The sequence below is a fragment of the Pygocentrus nattereri genome, chromosome 22, assembly GCF_015220715.1.
Source record: "Pygocentrus nattereri isolate fPygNat1 chromosome 22, fPygNat1.pri, whole genome shotgun sequence".
NCBI classification, from domain to species: Eukaryota; Metazoa; Chordata; class Actinopteri; order Characiformes; family Serrasalmidae; genus Pygocentrus; species Pygocentrus nattereri.
Genome location: NC_051232.1, coordinates 2,511,852 through 2,528,825, shown reverse-complemented (window position 1 = coordinate 2,528,825; position 16,974 = coordinate 2,511,852). Strand labels below are relative to the sequence as shown.

The window sequence follows — 16,974 nt, the reverse complement described above, 5'->3', positions numbered from 1 at the left end:
GTTTGTAAATAAAAGAGGTTGATGGTGTATGGAGACATCAAGCATGCCATTCACACCCAGAGTCCATTCAGTCCACATATGGAAGCCAAGCTGCTGAAATGACCTGTTTTCGTGAAACAGCAATTTTACATATACAGCGGGTAAGCTCCACCCACTTACGTTGAAGTTATAAGGAGTGTTTCAGCCTGAATTGCTTTCTGAATGAGGCACAATACAGAGCAGCCAATCAAGACATACATCATTCACACACACCAGTCTTCTGATCTGAGGAATAAAGATAGGTTGGAAAACGATCCTGTGACATTGAATTATGAGTGTTTGATACATAAAATCATACACAAAGTTATAAGTGTACAAAATTTAAGTGCAGAATACAGACCAGCACAGTTTGAAGCAAGTGTGATGATGTAGTCATGCAGGTTTGGACGATGCTAATTGGTACATAAGCTTCCATTACTTTTTAGCTACAATAGCTAAAGAAGCAAACTCAGACACTTATAACACCCCATGTCTGATCAGGCTTAAACCACTTACCAAGCAGGCTGGGGTTGGGGAACCTCCATGACTCGTTGTATGTTGAGTACTGTGGGTGAGAGTATGGACTGCCAGAGAATTCACCTCCTAGTCAGGAAAGAAACCAAAGAGAAACAAAGGAAAACAGTGAGGACTTGTGGACATGTGGGGAGACGGTCAGCATTTGGGGTGATAGCCCTGCTAGTGCTTTGGATGCTGATATGCTCTTAACAAGTTAAACCAGTTAACCAGCACCAGACCAGCATAAACCAGCTCAGACCAGCATGGAATACATGGTGGTCTATTCTGCTTTTTGCATCAAAGAGCAGAAACACGTCTGATTTCCATTTTGTATTTACACTGTGGCAGACAATCATTCAGAGCGACCGACAGTTTAATCATGTTACAGATGTAGGTGGACAAAGAGCCCGAGGAGTCTTACTGGTGTAGCATAGTGTGTTTACCCAGAGGGGGGATCAAACCCCATATGCCATAAATGTAAATGATTCACATTTTTTCAAATAAATAAACTAATAATGACACTTTTCCATCATTTTCCTGAGGTCAGACCACCTGACATGGTAGACTGAACCGTTCTAGCCATATTTTTTTTTTTTCCAAAATTTGTGAAAGGGCTACTGACCTTGGCATTGAACCAAGGGTCACTTGGAGCCACCGCTGAGTTTGTATCTCCAGCTAACATGGCTAATCTAGTTTTTCCATTCATCATTTTGTCACTCTGTAGATCTTAGCTGACGTTGTTGCGCTCAGATACCTGTGAAGGAATTCTTCCATGAAGAATTTATATCCTTTGTTCAGCTTGGATTGCTGTGTGATTAGTGATATCCAGCAATTCTGGACACATACCTGAATTTGAATCTTGCCAACTATGACAGTGACATGTCTTTCCATGGTAAGCTGAGGTGAACAGCAGTATTTCTGAGGTTAATAATCATAATAAAGTGTTTATGGAAGTGGAAGACCCAGAAAGTGTGCATGTGTGTGAGAGAGAGTGTAAAACTCCAGCACTATCAACTGCATGCAAGTGTCAATTTGCGATGGTTTTTCTCCACCGTTGCTTCGCTAGTTTTCCCTCTCTCTCTCTCTCTCTCTCTCTCTCTCTCTCTAGGGATCTCTCTCTCTCACTTTGCTGACTGCCACAAACTAGGAGGCCCCATCTCTCTCTCTCTCTCTCTCTCTCTCTCTCTCTCTCTCTCTCCCTTTCCCTCCATCTCTCGCTCTGTCGGTTCTGCCTGGCTGCTTTCGCGGCCCCCTCTTCCCCCCGTGTGTCAGCCCCCTGCTGAAAGGGAGAGAGAGAGCGAGAGAGAGAGCGAGTAGGATAAGAAATGTATAAGAAATGTATAAGAAATGTATAAGAAATACACAGAGGAATAAAGTGGAGGATGAAGGGGGAATGAATGATAGAGGCAGGGAGAGCTGGGAAATAATGCTCGCTGATAATCAATTTTATCTCAAATTGATATTTACCTCTGCTTTTATTTTATTGATTCAATATCATTAACAAAACAGGGAACCATTTGAGTCTGAGAAAGAAAATCAAAGAAAGGCAGGTCCTGGGTAAAATTCACAAAGCTATGGAAATGGGAAAAATCATTTTCCAGAACTCTTCCAACTTAAGGTCAACATCTATGCATTGTTTTTCTGATTGCTGCAACTTTTCCTGAAAATGGCCAAACGTGCACCTGTTCACTGTTTAGCTGAAAGAGTGAAAGGCTGAAAAATGTTTGGTGGCTGTCAACTTGTTATGATTAGCCTCTTCGTGCTTTTAGCTTTAGAGTCCTGTGTGAACATACGGTTAATTACCAAATAAAGAAATGTCCTTTCATCTTGGTCATTTTTCCCTTTTGTGTTGTCATGGTTGGATTCAAAGTCTGGTGCCTGACCAGAAGCCAGCCAGTGAGTTAGCTAGCTAGCATCCTATCCACATTGTTGTACTTCTGCGATTGCTAATGAAGTTGATCGATGATTACTTCCTGTTTCAGCCACTTACACTTTCCTCTCACTCTCGGAAAGTGAGTTCACATTTATGATATGACGTTTCTCACAGACTTAAAGCCTGACTTCTGCCGGAAAATAAAAGCTTAAAGTCCACGAAAAAGCTGCCATGGAGCTGGTTACCCTGCCATGGAGCTGGTTACCCTGCCATGGAGCTGGTTACCCTGCCATGGAGCTGGTTACCCTGCCATGGAGCTGGTTACCCTGCCATGGAGCTGGTTATGCTGCCATGGAGCTGGTTACCCTGCCATGGAGCTGGTTACCCTGCCATGGAGCTGGTTACCCTGCCATGGAGCTGGTTATGCTGCCATGGAGCTGGTTACGCTGCCATGGAGCTGGTTACCCTGCCATGGAGCTGGTTACCCTGCCATGGAGCTGGTTATGCTGCCATGGAGCTGGTTACCCTGCCATGGAGCTGGTTACCCTGCCATGGAGCTGGTTACCCTGCCATGGAGCTGGTTATGCTGCCATGGAGCTGGTTACGCTGCCATGGAGCTGGTTACCCTGCCATGGAGCTGGTTACCCTGCCATGGAGCTGGTTACCCTGCCATGGAGCTGGCTGCCCTGCCATGGAGCTGGTTACCCTGCCATGGAGCTGGTTACCCTGCCATGGAGCTGGTTATGCTGCCATCGAGCTGGTTACCCTGCCATGGAGCTGGTTACCCTGCCATGGAGCTGGTTACCCTGCCATGGAGCTGGTTACCCTGCCATGGAGCTGGCTGCCCTGCCATGGAGCTGGTTACCCTGCCATGGAGCTGGTTACGCTGCCATGGAGCTGGTTACCCTGCCATGGAGCTGGTTACCCTGCCATGGAGCTGGTTATGCTGCCATCGAGCTGGTTACCCTGCCATGGAGCTGGTTACCCTGCCATGGAGCTGGTTACCCTGCCATGGAGCTGGTTACCCTGCCATGGAGCTGGCTGCCCTGCCATGGAGCTGGTTACGCTGCCATGGAGCTGGTTACCCTGCCATGGAGCTGGTTACCCTGCCATGGAGCTGGCTGCCCTGCCATGGAGCTGGTTACCTTGCCATGGAGCTGGTTACCCTGCCATGGAGCTGGTTTGGAGCTCCTTGACATCCCAGTAATTTATTTGATTCAATACAAACTTGTAATACAATATTAACTGAAATGTTCTCCACCTAAAAAGATATTTTTGGGAAGTTTTAGAGAACAACAGAATCATCCATTTCCATTTGAGTTACAGCCAAGAATTTCCTTTCTAATTTCGAAGGTTGGTTTGGTTCATAGAGATGCCACAGTTGGAGGAAAAGCAGCAGCAGGAAGGACAGAGGTGAAAGTGGGATGGCCCATACGGGGTCATTGGCGCAGTTACCACCCCCCTCGTCATCTGGAGTGTCAGGTTGTTTGGGGAAGGAGCTTGGAAGAAGAAGAAGAAGACGAGTGGGATGAAGTGAGGGAGAGAGGGACAGGGGGTCCCCGGCGAGGCGCCTAGGTGGCAAGGTCGTAAAAGCTTGTCAGAGGAGAGGGAAACACGGGGGACGCGGGCGGAGCCTCTGGCAGACAAGGTTACGCCTCTTCCTCCCAACAAGACCTCCCGAGTCACCACGGCGACACGATGACAGGATGTATGCTGACGGCCCGAGACAATGCTGTTGTTGTTGTTGTTGTCGTCGACGTTGTTTTGGTCAGGGTTTGTTTTGCAGCGTGCAGGGACTTGGTGCAGGCTGGAGGATGGTGAAGGATGCTGAGCTTCACTGAGTCTTTTGTTTAGTATTCCCCACAGTGAGGCGCTGAGAAAGTGGATGCTAGCGGCTCCCTATGACCAATTCTGTGCTATTATGATGCAGAGTACATAGAGGGGCGTTGTGTTGCTTTTGGAACACCCACAGTTTTTCAACAGACAGTGTTTCACCATCCCAAGGAGAACATATCCTGAAGGTTAATACATTTAGAGTTTAAGGTTTATGTTTATTGTGTGCTGCTAGTGTAACTGAGCTGATCATTCGGTTTATTTGCATATATAACTACTGGTGTCAAAGTTAACAAGAGGATAACATGTTGACATGATAAATTATAAGGCACTCCTTTTTAAGGTTAATGTGTTTTCCAGGTTTGACCCTTCTGTAATTCCACCCTGTAGCTCAGCAGCAAACTAACAAAAGCACCATCAAAGTGGGAAGCGACATGTTCCCCTTTGAAACAAGATATAATGCAGCAGTTTGAGGCATTTTTCATTCTTTAAGGTGCACACAATGTAAATGGACCCTCAGAAGTACAACGGTAAAGGTTCTACTGTGTGTATATTTAAATACATTTCTCCCAAGGAAAACTTGGATCTTTGTACCTTTTCCTAACCGAACATTTTAAAACGGAATAATAAAGGAAGAAGTAAAAGAGCCCGGAGCCGAGGCAGGGTGTATGTAGTCAATGCAGCTTTAAAAACAGAATCGCAATGGAATATGGGAAAACTGACGGTACCACCCCCGTGACAGTTTAGAGCCTACAATTGTGCTCATGTGATTTTTTGTTCAGGTTCATGGTGAAGTATTGAAAGTAATACATACATTCTGATGAAGCTTATTCTGTCCACTCACACACTCTCAGAAATAAGGGCAGTAAACCTTCACTGGGGCAGGACCCTCTTGTCACGGGAGTGGTCACCTCAAGGGTACACCTCAACGGCTTTAGTCAGGGAACATAATTCTACCGAAATCCATTGAAATGATGTTTTCTAAGTTGTATTGACTGAGTGTATAGCACTGACAGCCGTCCTCCTTTTTAAATTCTTTAGTGTGTGTTGTTTTTTTTTTTTAGCAAACAAGACAAACATTGCAATTAAACTACACACACTTACAGAATCCCAATTCATTTATTTAATAGCTTGTCTACCCTAGAAATAACCATTTTTAACACAGTCTAAAGGAAATAACAGCTAAATTATACATGATAGGAGAAAATGAGCCACAGCTCTCTAGGAATACAGCTGCTCATAAACTTTACTAAACTACAGACTAAACTATTACTAAACTATTAAACTACAGACGAAGGCGAAAATAGTCTTTACTGTTAATGTGCCGTACTGTATGAAAGGTCTCAGGCACCCAAGACACATTTTCAGCATCTGTTTATTTGTGTAGTTTGTGTTTATTTGCTGAGAAAAGTGTTCATATTAGAATAAACAAAATGTATAGAATATTAATTAATAATAATGAATAATCGAGGAAGCCCAGTATTATATGTAGTTAAACAGCAGCTCCTGGTTTGACCAATCAGTGCTCAGTAAATTGAGCTCATGATGTAATTGATGATATTAACGAGTCTCTGTGGCGGCTGTGAAGGTGTCCAGGAAAAATATGGACCCGAGAAATTCTTGTTACTGTTTATAGTTTTTCTGTTTATCTGAATTATGAATACGACTTTATTCTAATGTATATTGTGATAAACTCACTGCTGAGGGAACGTGTTTAAAAATTTGCTTAGACGCCTGAAACCTTCACACAGTGCTGTGTGTCTCTGTAGAGGTTTTTGGACCATTCTTTATGAAATGTTGACACGTTGTAAAGGACAGCTGCCTGTTTAGATGCTGAAAAAATTGAGATACCCATGTGTTTATATAGGGAGGATATGCTACCATAAACATGCTTTTAAAGAAGTGGCCAAGTTGCTTAAGGTGAAATGAAAATTTGACATTCTCTGTGGTTCCATATGATACGACCAGTCAAAACCTGTCTAAAGGCACAACATGTTGGTTTTATTCCAAACTACACGAGCCTTCCTACAATACCTGATTCAGTGCATGAACACTAAGTTGCGTTAGAACACCATGTGATGGCTGTGATAAATGATTACAGCCATTGCTAGAAGAGCTAAGCCTACGCTCAAGTGCGTGTCCAGGCTGTAACGAGGCCGGTTGTGGAACGGTTAATGAGTCAATGGTGAGGGTCCCTGAGAGACACTGCCGTGACACTGTTGCTGTGAATATGATGCTCTGTTCCGTCAGAGCGAATCTCTGCGGGTTTGTAAATCCGTGCGTGTTTGGCGGCGGGCGGACCCGCAAGAAAACGCTGGAGGAGAAACAGAGGCTGCGAGAAGAGTGCGGGAGAATGAATGAATGAATTAGTCAAGGGTCAGCGGTGATTCTCATTAAAAACAAATTACTGATGTTGAGAGGGGACAGCTGTGAGACTGGAGCCTAATGGCCCCCGCCATTCTGGCTCGGAAACTCAAATACACCCTCACCAGCCTGGCCCCCCACAACCTACCAACCGACCATCACCGTCCCCATATACACACACGACCCCCCACCCCAGTCGCCCCCGTCCAGCGTCCCAGAACCCCCTGGGAGTGTGCTGTCAACCTGGCAGACGGGGGGAGACAGGAAGTGCCAAAGACAAGCCCACCTCCCACAGGGACCTCAGCAGAAATAAAGGAGGGGTGAAAAGGAGAGAGGAAAAGAGAGAGAGAGAGAGAGAGAGAGCTGATCAGAGAGTGCTGGCATATAAAGAACATAAGACAAAGACTACGACAAGCATTGAAGATCTGTGGTTTGATAGCTTTGTTCTTCTCCATTGCCATTTATCTCCAAAACATGAACCAAAGACCCTCTGGAGACTCCTGATGAGCTCACTATCAATTTGATACGTGTCCAAACTGTGGGAAAACAACGCAGTCTGGTTCGCATCTTAATGGAACACTCCAGCATTTCTAAACCTGATGGACAGTACTCTGCACAACTGGACACGGCCGTTAAGCACAAGTTATTCACTTTTTGGTAGATTATATTGCTTAAAAGTCACAAAACAGGAATCCCGGGTTTCTGTAGAGAAACTGGGATTCCTAGCAACCACCTGCTGTGCCTGGTAGACCGCAAATCAGATAAACAGCACTTTCATCTTTGAGACAGAGGAGAAAATCAAGCTCCGCTCTTGCTCCAGATCAGATGCGAAAACATCCACAGGTGTTTCTGTCCGTCGTTCCACTGTGAGAAGACGACTCAGCGCTATGAGTCTGAAAGGATTTGTAGCTGACGTGAAGCCTTTACTGAGAAAAGGACGGGTTTCATTTTGTATAGTAAATAAAATGGCTGTATTTGTGTTGCAGACACGGTGACCCCTGGTTCCTATCAACACCACTGTAAAGAAATCAGTCTGTAAGTTTCTCTTCAGTAAACTACTTTACATCAAGGGCTGCGTTTCCATTTCCACTGCATAATGCAGAATTCCCTTTAATAACTGGATTTGATAGCCTGCAGTTTGACAGGTTAGCTTAAAGGTCTCTGAATCACCCACCCAAAACTGACTGCAGTAATGGGGTGGTGGGGTAAAAGGCCTGAGTGTAGCTCTTGAGGATGCTGGACAGTGTGTGTGTGTGTTGTAGCGCAGCGTGGCCTGACCATGTGTGGTTAAGAAACTCACCCGGTACCATTCCTGTAAGCGAGGGGGCTGAGTAGCTGCCCTGTCCAGCTGGGGGAACGTGAGGTGGGTAGCCAGGGAGCGTGGTGCTGGCCAGGTCACGACCTGGAGGAGAAAATCACAGTTTTTTATCTGGGTAATTGGTCACATTACCTTGGAAGGCACATCAAAGGGCCCATATCATGGAACATTTTTTCTTGGTTGATATACTAAAAATGATTAAGGTTTCAAAATGAACCTAGTCCACATGGTCCATGTGTGGAAACTAAGCTGCCAACAACCTGTTTTGAATTCACCATGGTTGTGATGTCACAACCCTGAACACACATGAATGCCCATCCAAAAGGAGCAGTTTACTTTTTGTACCTTTGAGCCAGTTCATTTTTACAGTGTCAGCCTATGAGAATGTCTTATTGAGACGCTGACTGACTGACTGACTGACTGACTGACTGACTGACTGAGAAGTACCCATTGCTGAACAGAAGGTGGGTTTCACACCTAATTAAATCAGGTGATGATGCCAAGCACATACCTGTACCCCAAATGTAAGGCTGACATAGCAATAATGAAAGAAGGTAATTTCACTCTTTCAGGTTGAGGATAAAGACATCAAGCACTAGTACATCACCAGTAAGCGCGAAAGAAAGAAAACTAGAATTTTAATTTCTAAAAAAAATTAATTTTAAAAAACTTTAGCTAACTCTGAAGCTATAACACCAGCCTACATTGGCCTAGGAGCCAGCAGCTAAAGAACTATGACCACTGTCATGAGAAACTGGTACACTTTAAATGTTTTGACTAACAAACTGTAGACATTTGTGTGAGTGTGAGTGGAAATCGTCTGTTACTGATAAAAACTCATATTGTATGCTCATTTAGACCTTAGCTAGAGCGCTGATGGAGATTAGAATTAGGAAAGGAATCTACACAGATTTTTCATTTTCCTTGACTTATTTTATTAGTTTTGATTTTAATGTAGTTTTTCATTTAGTTTAGTTTTTTTTACTTCAATTTGGTTTCTGTTAGTTTTAAGGATCAGATTATAGTTTTATAGTTTGGTGGTCATTTAGTTTCAGTTTTAGTTTTAGTTTTTTAGTATTATGATACACTTAGTGATGAGAAGTATTTAATAAGGGCAGATTAAAGTTAACAGTAGACTGAGCTCTTCTCGGCTCCAGCTCCAAACACAGCAGAGCCCCACTTCTAAACTCTGAAAAAGAAAAGAAAAACTAAGGTTTTTCTCATCAGTTCGGTTTAGTTTTAGTTCATTTTGCAGTTGACATTATCATTTTGATTTAGTTTTTGTGTTTTTATTACAGTTAATGAACATGTATTTTCACTGCTTTTGTTTTGGGGATTTTTTTTTTGTTTTTGTTAAATATAATAACTGCAGGCAGGTGCAGTAAATTGTTTATTTGCCACCTGGACATAATGCAAGTGTCCTTACACCCTGTATCACAGACACTGGCGTCATCTGTCTGACTGAACAGGGTTTTAATGCTGTACTGGTGGTGTTTTAACTGTAGGACTGAACTTGTTCAGTTGTCTGACATTACATAACAGGGAACATCAGAAAGTCGGCTAATGTGTGTTGAATGCCACGTCTGTCCTCACCGTAGTGACACCTTACATGGTTTTAGTGGCCCTGAGTGTGTTTAGAGCTTTCTTTACTGTAGAGCTCTCACTGAGCCACAGCGCCTGAGGTCACGTCTCTGCTCCAGTCACACAGACTGTGCTGCAATTAAACACACACACACACACACACACACACACACACACACACACATGGACACAGAGACACGCACACACACACACACACACACACAGGCACGCACACTCTGATGTGTGACAGGGTCTGTCTCCACTGTTCTTCAGTTATAGTTATACATTCTACATGTTCTTTTACTCGCTTTCTTCCTTTGCTGCCTGTTTCTTTGTCTTTCTTTCTTTCCTTCCCTCTGTTTCCTGTCTCTCTTTCTTTTACTCTCTCTCTCTCTCTCGCTCTCTCTGTATGTATGTATAGCTGTATTAGGCTACATGACAGGGCTGTCAGGCTGAATCATGTGATGGTGTGAGGGTGGTGCTGAGCTGAAGATCAGAGGCCATTCATCATCATAAACAGCCCCTCATCTAGCCCACTCTACACACACGCCCAGATAACTACAGCTGAGCACAGAGAGGAGGGCGAGGAGGACACAGGAGCAAAGAGAGTCGTTCAGAAAGAGAAGTGCAGTGACAGTGAGAGAACAGCAAGAAAAGCTTGTGGATAAGAGTCGTTTTCCTTCCTCTTTATACAGTAACTATCTTAAACAATCTGGTTATATATTTATAACAAACGTATGTGCTGAGGTGGTGATTTTACCTTTGAAGAGGAGTTCCCTCCATTTTTCTGCATAAATTAATGGTTAAATGCAAACAAAGTCAGTCGGCGCTGAAGGACCTTATAAAGAAAAACAGTCTCCAAAGAGAAAACATAAAAACGCTGCCCTCTGAAACTGTTCATCAGGCTGTGGGGACATGGAGTTAGCAAGGTAGATAGCTGGTTGGTTACTTGGTTAGTTGGTTGCAAGCTAACTTAGCTAGCTGTCATTTTCTGTGGCCCAGCAAGCTGTAGTAACTATGGAAGCTACCTTCATTTGGCATTATATATAAGGTTGCAGCGTCAGTGAAGAAGAAAATGTGAAAAACACGGCACTTTGAAGGCAAATGCTCTTTTATTGAACATGCAGCAAGGGAGGGCCGCTACTTACTGCTAGGTCAATTCTATACTGCTTTCCTTTATGGTAGACTCTTAACCCACTTTACCACCCACTTGGCCACAACCCAGCACAGAACAGCACAACCCACACTGCTGCATGTGTTAAGCTAACAACAATCTCCTACCAGGAGCACGGCGCTTCCTGAGAGCCTCTTTGCATGGCTGCTTTTCATGGCCATGCCTGCCACGGTCATATGGCAGCACGGCCAGTGGTGTTGATGGTAAAATATAAAGCATTTATATAACCCAAGTTTACATTTTGTGGCTGCAGCGTAGAAGAAGAAGGCATACATAGCGCTTTAAATGAGTGCTCTTTTATGTACATGCATCAGGGGAGACAGCGAGGCTGCTGCATGGGGAAGCTGGAGCTCGGACACTCGGCTTTGACCCACCACACTGCAGTCATGCCTTGTTGCGCTGCCTCTGGCCTCCAGCTGCACCATGCTGGCCTCTCTGCTAAACCCCATGGCGGCAGCCCCACCAGCCTCCGGGCCTCTAGCCTTACTCGGCCTAACCTAACTCAGACTTTCAGATTATGCAAAAAATGTAGAAAATGACAGAAATTGAGTTTTTGTAGACTGGGCGATATTGATGCTTAAATGCTTAAATATCAGTGCATTTATAGCATAAATATTATATCTAATATTCGGTATGAAGACTAAAACTGTCACACCAGTGTGTTTAGGGAGAGTGGTTTTGTTTTTTGAAGGGGAGCGGTGGGTAAGGGACTAAGTTTGACCATAATTGACCTCTCTGCTCTCAAATGCATCGATAGACAAGCTTCACAGAACAAATATCCTCATTCAACATGAGGAGCAACGGCACACAACTAGTCAAAACAAAGACCTGCGCTACAGAGCTCATGCAGTACTGTGTAAAAATCAGAGACCACCTCTCATTTATTTAATTTCCAGTCAAAGGGGCAAAGTATACATTTCCAGCATCAGGATAAAAGTAGAAAGAGGCCTCAACAATAAGATTTAATATTAATTTTTGTCAATATCTAATGTGTCCACTCTTTACCTTTAATCCAGCTTCCATTCTTTTCAGGAGGCTCACTTTGACTTTTTCAAAGAAATCGGCAGGGACATTTTTCACACCACCAAAGTTCAGTCTTAGAAGTTGGTCTGGACTCTGGGGTGCTCAGTCCATTGTTTTGAGAACAGCAGCGGCTTCTTTGTCTTCTTTTTTGTCTGTTTTCTTTTCTCAGTAAGAGCTTCACGTCCTTTCAGACCCACAGTGCTGAGTGGTCTTCTCACAGTGGAAGGATGGACAGAAACACCTGTGGATGTTTTCAGATCTGAAGCAGCTTGATGTTCTCCTCCCTCTCAGAGATGAAAGCTTGAAGTGCTGTTTATCTGATGGGGACAGTTTGGGGGTCTACCAGGGCTTTCAGGTGGTTGTTAGGAGTCTGTCCTTTGTCTATATCATCGGTTTTGTCATCAGTTTTGGGAACCTCTGTTTTTTCAACTTATTTTCCTTTGATTTGTGGATCATCTTATGTCTAATCTCCTTAGAAATGTCCCCTGAAAAGTGAATCTTAAATAAATAACGAGTGGTTTCTGACTTGTGCCAGTGCTGAGTTACATGCCACAGTTTCCTATGGGGTTCAATGCCATTTTTGCCAGTGTTCTGTAAAGCTTGTCCAACTTTGCAACAGTTGCAACAAAGGAAGCACAGATATGTCAACTGCAGGGTGCTTTTAGTATTAAAAATAAACATTTAAAAATGAAATTAAAAAGGACAAAACAGCACAGGAGCTGAGATAAAGAGTGAAAAAAGAGCGAGTGGAGGGCAGGATGGATAGACACATCTCTCTCTCTCCCTACTGTTCTCCTGAGCTGCCATGTCCAGCCGTTTTGTGAGTGTGAGGCGACAGAGAGATATTAGTGAAGACTGGATACTAATCCACTGCGGGTCAGCGGACAGGGCACTCACAGGGGAGAGAGAGGAGCGCTGTGTTCAGAGGGAGAGCGCAGACAGGGCCAGGTCCTCCGAGAGCCACTGTCAGCTGCAGTGAGCACCGGATCGAGGGAGGAAAGAGAAGGCAGTAGTTTCTCTCCACTCATGGCAACAGAAGTCAAATCTGACAGAGCTCTGTGTTGGCCTTACTCTTTTATGTTGGTTCTCTTTGGTTTGTAAGTATATTGTCTTTCAGTAAAATCAGTGGCCAGTTTATTAGGAACCCGTCCACCTTGCTGCTGTACAGCTACAGGCTGTAGCTCATCTGTTTGTGTTAACCATTTTCTAGTCCTTCATCAGTGGTCAGTGTCTAATAAAGTGGCCAGTGAGTGGAAGCACAAGGTACGTGTTTCTAATAAAGTGGCCAGTGAGTGGAAGCACAATGTAGCCGTTTCTAATAAAGTGGCCAGTGAGTGGAAGCACAAAGTAGCCGTTTCTAATAAAGTGGCCAGTGAGTGGAAGTATAAGGTAGGTGTTTCTAATAAAGTGGCCAGTGAGTGGAAGCACAAAGTAGTTGTTTCTAATAAAGTGGCCAGTGAGTGGAAGTATAAGGTAGGTGTTTCTAATAAAGTGGCCAGTGAGTGGAAGCACAAAGTAGTTGTTTCTAATAAAGTGGCCAGTGAGTGGAAGCACAAAGTAGCCGTTTCTAATAAAGTGGCCAGTGAGTGGAAGCACAAGGTAGCCGTTTCCAATAAAGTGGCCAGTGAGTGGAAGCACAAGGTAGCCGTTTCTAATAAAGTGGCCAGTGAGTGGAAGCACAAGGTAGCCGTTTCTAATAAAGTGGCCAGTGAGTGGAAGCACAAGGTAGCTGTTTCTAATAAAGTGGCCAGTGAGTGGAAGCACAAGGTGGGTGTTTCCAATAAAGTGGCCAGTGAGTGGAAGTATAAGGTAGGTGTTTCTAATAAAGTGGCCAGTGAGTGGAAGTACAAGGTAGCCGTTTCTAATAAAGTGGCCAGTGAGTGGAAGCACAAAGTAGCCGTTTCTAATAAAGTGGCCAGTGAGTGGAAGTATAAGGTAGGTGTTTCTAATAAAGTGGCCAGTGAGTGGAAGCACAAAGTAGTTGTTTCTAATAAAGTGGCCAGTGAGTGGAAGCACAAAGTAGCCGTTTCTAATAAAGTGGCCAGTGAGTGGAAGCACAAGGTAGCCGTTTCTAATAAAGTGGCCAGTGAGTGGAAGCACAAAGTAGCCGTTTCTAATAAAGTGGCCAGTGAGTGGAAGTATAAGGTAGGTGTTTCTAATAAAGTGGCCAGTGAGTGGAAGCACAAAGTAGTTGTTTCTAATAAAGTGGCCAGTGAGTGGAAGCACAAAGTAGCCGTTTCTAATAAAGTGGCCAGTGAGTGGAAGCACAAGGTAGCCGTTTCTAATAAAGTGGCCAGTGAGTGGAAGCACAAGGTAGCTGTTTCTAATAAAGTGGCCAGTGAGTGGAAGTACAAGGTAGGTGTTTCTAATAAAGTGGCCAGTGAGTGGAAGTACAAGGTAGGTGTTTCTAATAAAGTGGCCAGTGAGTGGAAGTACAAGGTAGCCGTTTCTAATAAAGTGGCCAGTGAGTGGAAGTATAAGGTAGGTGTTTCTAATAAAGTGGCCAGTGAGTGGAAGTACAAGGTAGCCGTTTCTAATAAAGTGGCCAGTGAGTGGAAGTACAAGGTAGGTGTTTCTAATAAAGTGGCCAGTGAGTGGAAGCACAAGGTAGGTGTTTCTAATAAAGTGGCCAGTGAGTGGAAGCACAAGGCAGGTGTTTCTAATAAAGTGGCCAGTGAGTGGAAGCACAAGGCAGGTGTTTCTAATAAAGTGGCCAGTGAGTGGAAGTATAAGGTGGGTATTTCTAATAAAGTGGCCAGTTAGTGGAAGCACAAGGTGGGTGTTTCTAATAAAGTGGCCAGTTAGTGGAAGTATAAGGTAGGTGTTTCTAATAAAGTGGCCAGTTAGTGGAAGCACAAGGTGGGTGTTTCTAATAAAGTGGCCAGTGAGTGGAAGCACAAGGCAGGTGTTTCTAATAAAGTGGCCAGTGAGTGGAAGTACACTATATGCAAACATGTTTTTTCCCTGTAGGGGGCATTCTTGAGGCAAAAAAGTGAATAACATTGGTTTATTTTGATGAGCTCCCTCACTCTCAATACACCTACACACACACACACACACAGGTTCTGCTGCTCTCTCTGGATGGCCTCGACCCGAATTCCCAATCCCATGATTCCCTCGTTATGGCCCGTGTCCGAGGGGCTCTTAATTAGCCCCTCTCAATCTCTGGCTCCAACTGGGAGCCAGAGATTGAGGAGAAAGAGGAGAGGAGTGAGGGAAGGGTGTGTGTTGTAATTACAGGCCTCCCTCCTTTCCTTCTGTCCCGCAGGGGCTGTAAAATCTGAATCTGAATCACGGAGCAGAGTTGAACAGGTCTGAACAGCTTTTGTTCTCCCTCAGAGAGAGCGAGCAGAGCAGTTCAGCACTGAGCTCAGCTCCTCAGCTGCTACTCCTCTTACTTACCATCGCTGTCAGGGCAAAAACCTCTTATCTCCAAAATGGTAACTTGAGAAGAGGCCAAAGACAAACACTCTGAACTGTAAGTGGAAGTTAATGGGATGCTTTTCCAAGTAATTTCATCTTTAAATCTAATTCAGTCTTTGACCCAACAGCTACTAACATCCGCTGAATTTCAAACTATTTTAAAATAAGTTATATCATCAGCTGTGATGAACAGTTGCTCTCGTACACTCTCAGAAATAAAAGGTACTAAACTATCACTGAGGTGGGACCCTCAGGGGTCCATCTCAGTACCTTCAGTCAGGGAACATAACTGCACCATAATCCGCTGAAATGATCTGATCTAAGCTGGACTGACTCCACACACTCCGCCTCGCCTCCAGGCTTTTACTCTACTGCTCTGTTCTGAATCATTCGGTCATGAAAAGGTGTAATTATGTACTTTTCACCTGGAAAAAACTGATTTAAGGTTCACAGTTGGATCTTAAATCCACTGCTGTACTTTTGAGGGAACAGTTCCATTGTTTGTACCTTGATGTACCACCACAGAACCTTTATTTCTAACAGTGTAGGTCTGCTCTCTTTCTCTGAAATTTCCCGATAGGGTCTAACAGTCCTACAAATATGACGTTTTGGATCATTTTACATTTACAGCATTTGGCTGACGCTCTTATCCAGAGCGACTTACAGTTTGATCATTTTACACAGGTAGGCCAAGGTGGTGTTAGGAGTCTTGCCCAAGGACTCTTATTGGTGTAGTGTAGGGTGCTTGTCCAAGCAGGGGATTGAACCCCAGTCTACAGCGTAGAAGACAGAGGTGTTAACCTCTACACTAACCAACCACCATCAGTATGTCAGTGTAAAGCTTTTCCTTTTTTCCGTTTTCTGTGTCAGTATCCACAGCTGAGTATGTGTATTTTAATATGAAGTAAGAAAGAGGTTTTAAGAGTTTGAGGGTTTAGTTATGTTTCCATCCATACTTCTATTCATATTTTTACAAATTAAATAAAAAAAAAGACAGTTATCAGATAAAATTGTCAAACTCTGCATAAATGATTGCGCAAGATTGATGCACTATTTACCAGTAAAAAGAAATGCGATATATTCTGATGTCATTTTATCAAAACTGTTTACCAAAAAATGCTAATAAACTAGTGACTGGTGAGTTTTTTCATTGTCATGTCACCAATTTACTAATGCAAAAATGAAAGCATACCTTTATTTCATCAGGGAAAATTAATGGTGATATTAAAGTGGAAACAGCTGTAAGGTATCAGGTGGCAAACAGACAGAAGGCCCTCTTACGACGTAATTTACAGCCATAAATTTCAACAAAACAGTAACGAGAAGCTGGTCAGCGTTAACGCTTTGTCTGTAGGCTTGATCCATATTTCTCAGAAGTGTTTTCACAAGTGTGACAGAGGTTTGCTCTCTTCTACAGGCTTGATGGAAAGCCAGCATTGTTCATGCTACTTATTGCATCATTATTTGTTTGAATTTATTGAGAAAGCTAGGTGGAAACCTGGCTAACATCAGACTCAAACATATGAAAAAATCTAGAAGTGAAACCTATATAGACCAATGTTTGGTCCTCAGCCTTGTGTCACTGGAAAACGACTTCAGATCCAATGATAAAGTGGCACTATGTAAGTTTCGAGGATTTGGAGACCTCTCTGGTGGAAGTGTGTAACTGCACACAATGTATGGAAGAACATTTTGTAACATGGGTGGTGTTTGGGCCTCTTCCCTGAGCAGGTGACTCTGATGATTGTGAGTTTATTGAAATAGTACTCAACTCAGTCAAAACTTGGTGAAGGACATTTCACGTGAGGGTTTGAATGAATTATCTCCTAATGTATTTGTATCTTCATCGGC

The 16,974-nt window shown here is 43.7% G+C and overlaps 1 protein-coding gene across 2 annotated transcripts in view; it reads right to left on the bottom strand.

Moving 5' to 3' along the window:
* The window catches only part of pax5 (paired box 5), a 103,620-nt gene that overhangs the window by 13,665 nt on the left and 72,981 nt on the right, over positions 1 to 16,974 (bottom strand). For both annotated transcript variants that reach the window (XM_037533071.1, XM_037533072.1), the window contains exons 8-9: positions 7,905 to 8,006; positions 535 to 621 (exon numbers count right to left, since the gene is read on the bottom strand). In XM_037533071.1, coding sequence (XP_037388968.1) covers positions 535 to 621; positions 7,905 to 8,006 — 189 coding nt within the window. The remainder of the gene's footprint in view (positions 1 to 534; positions 622 to 7,904; positions 8,007 to 16,974) is intronic.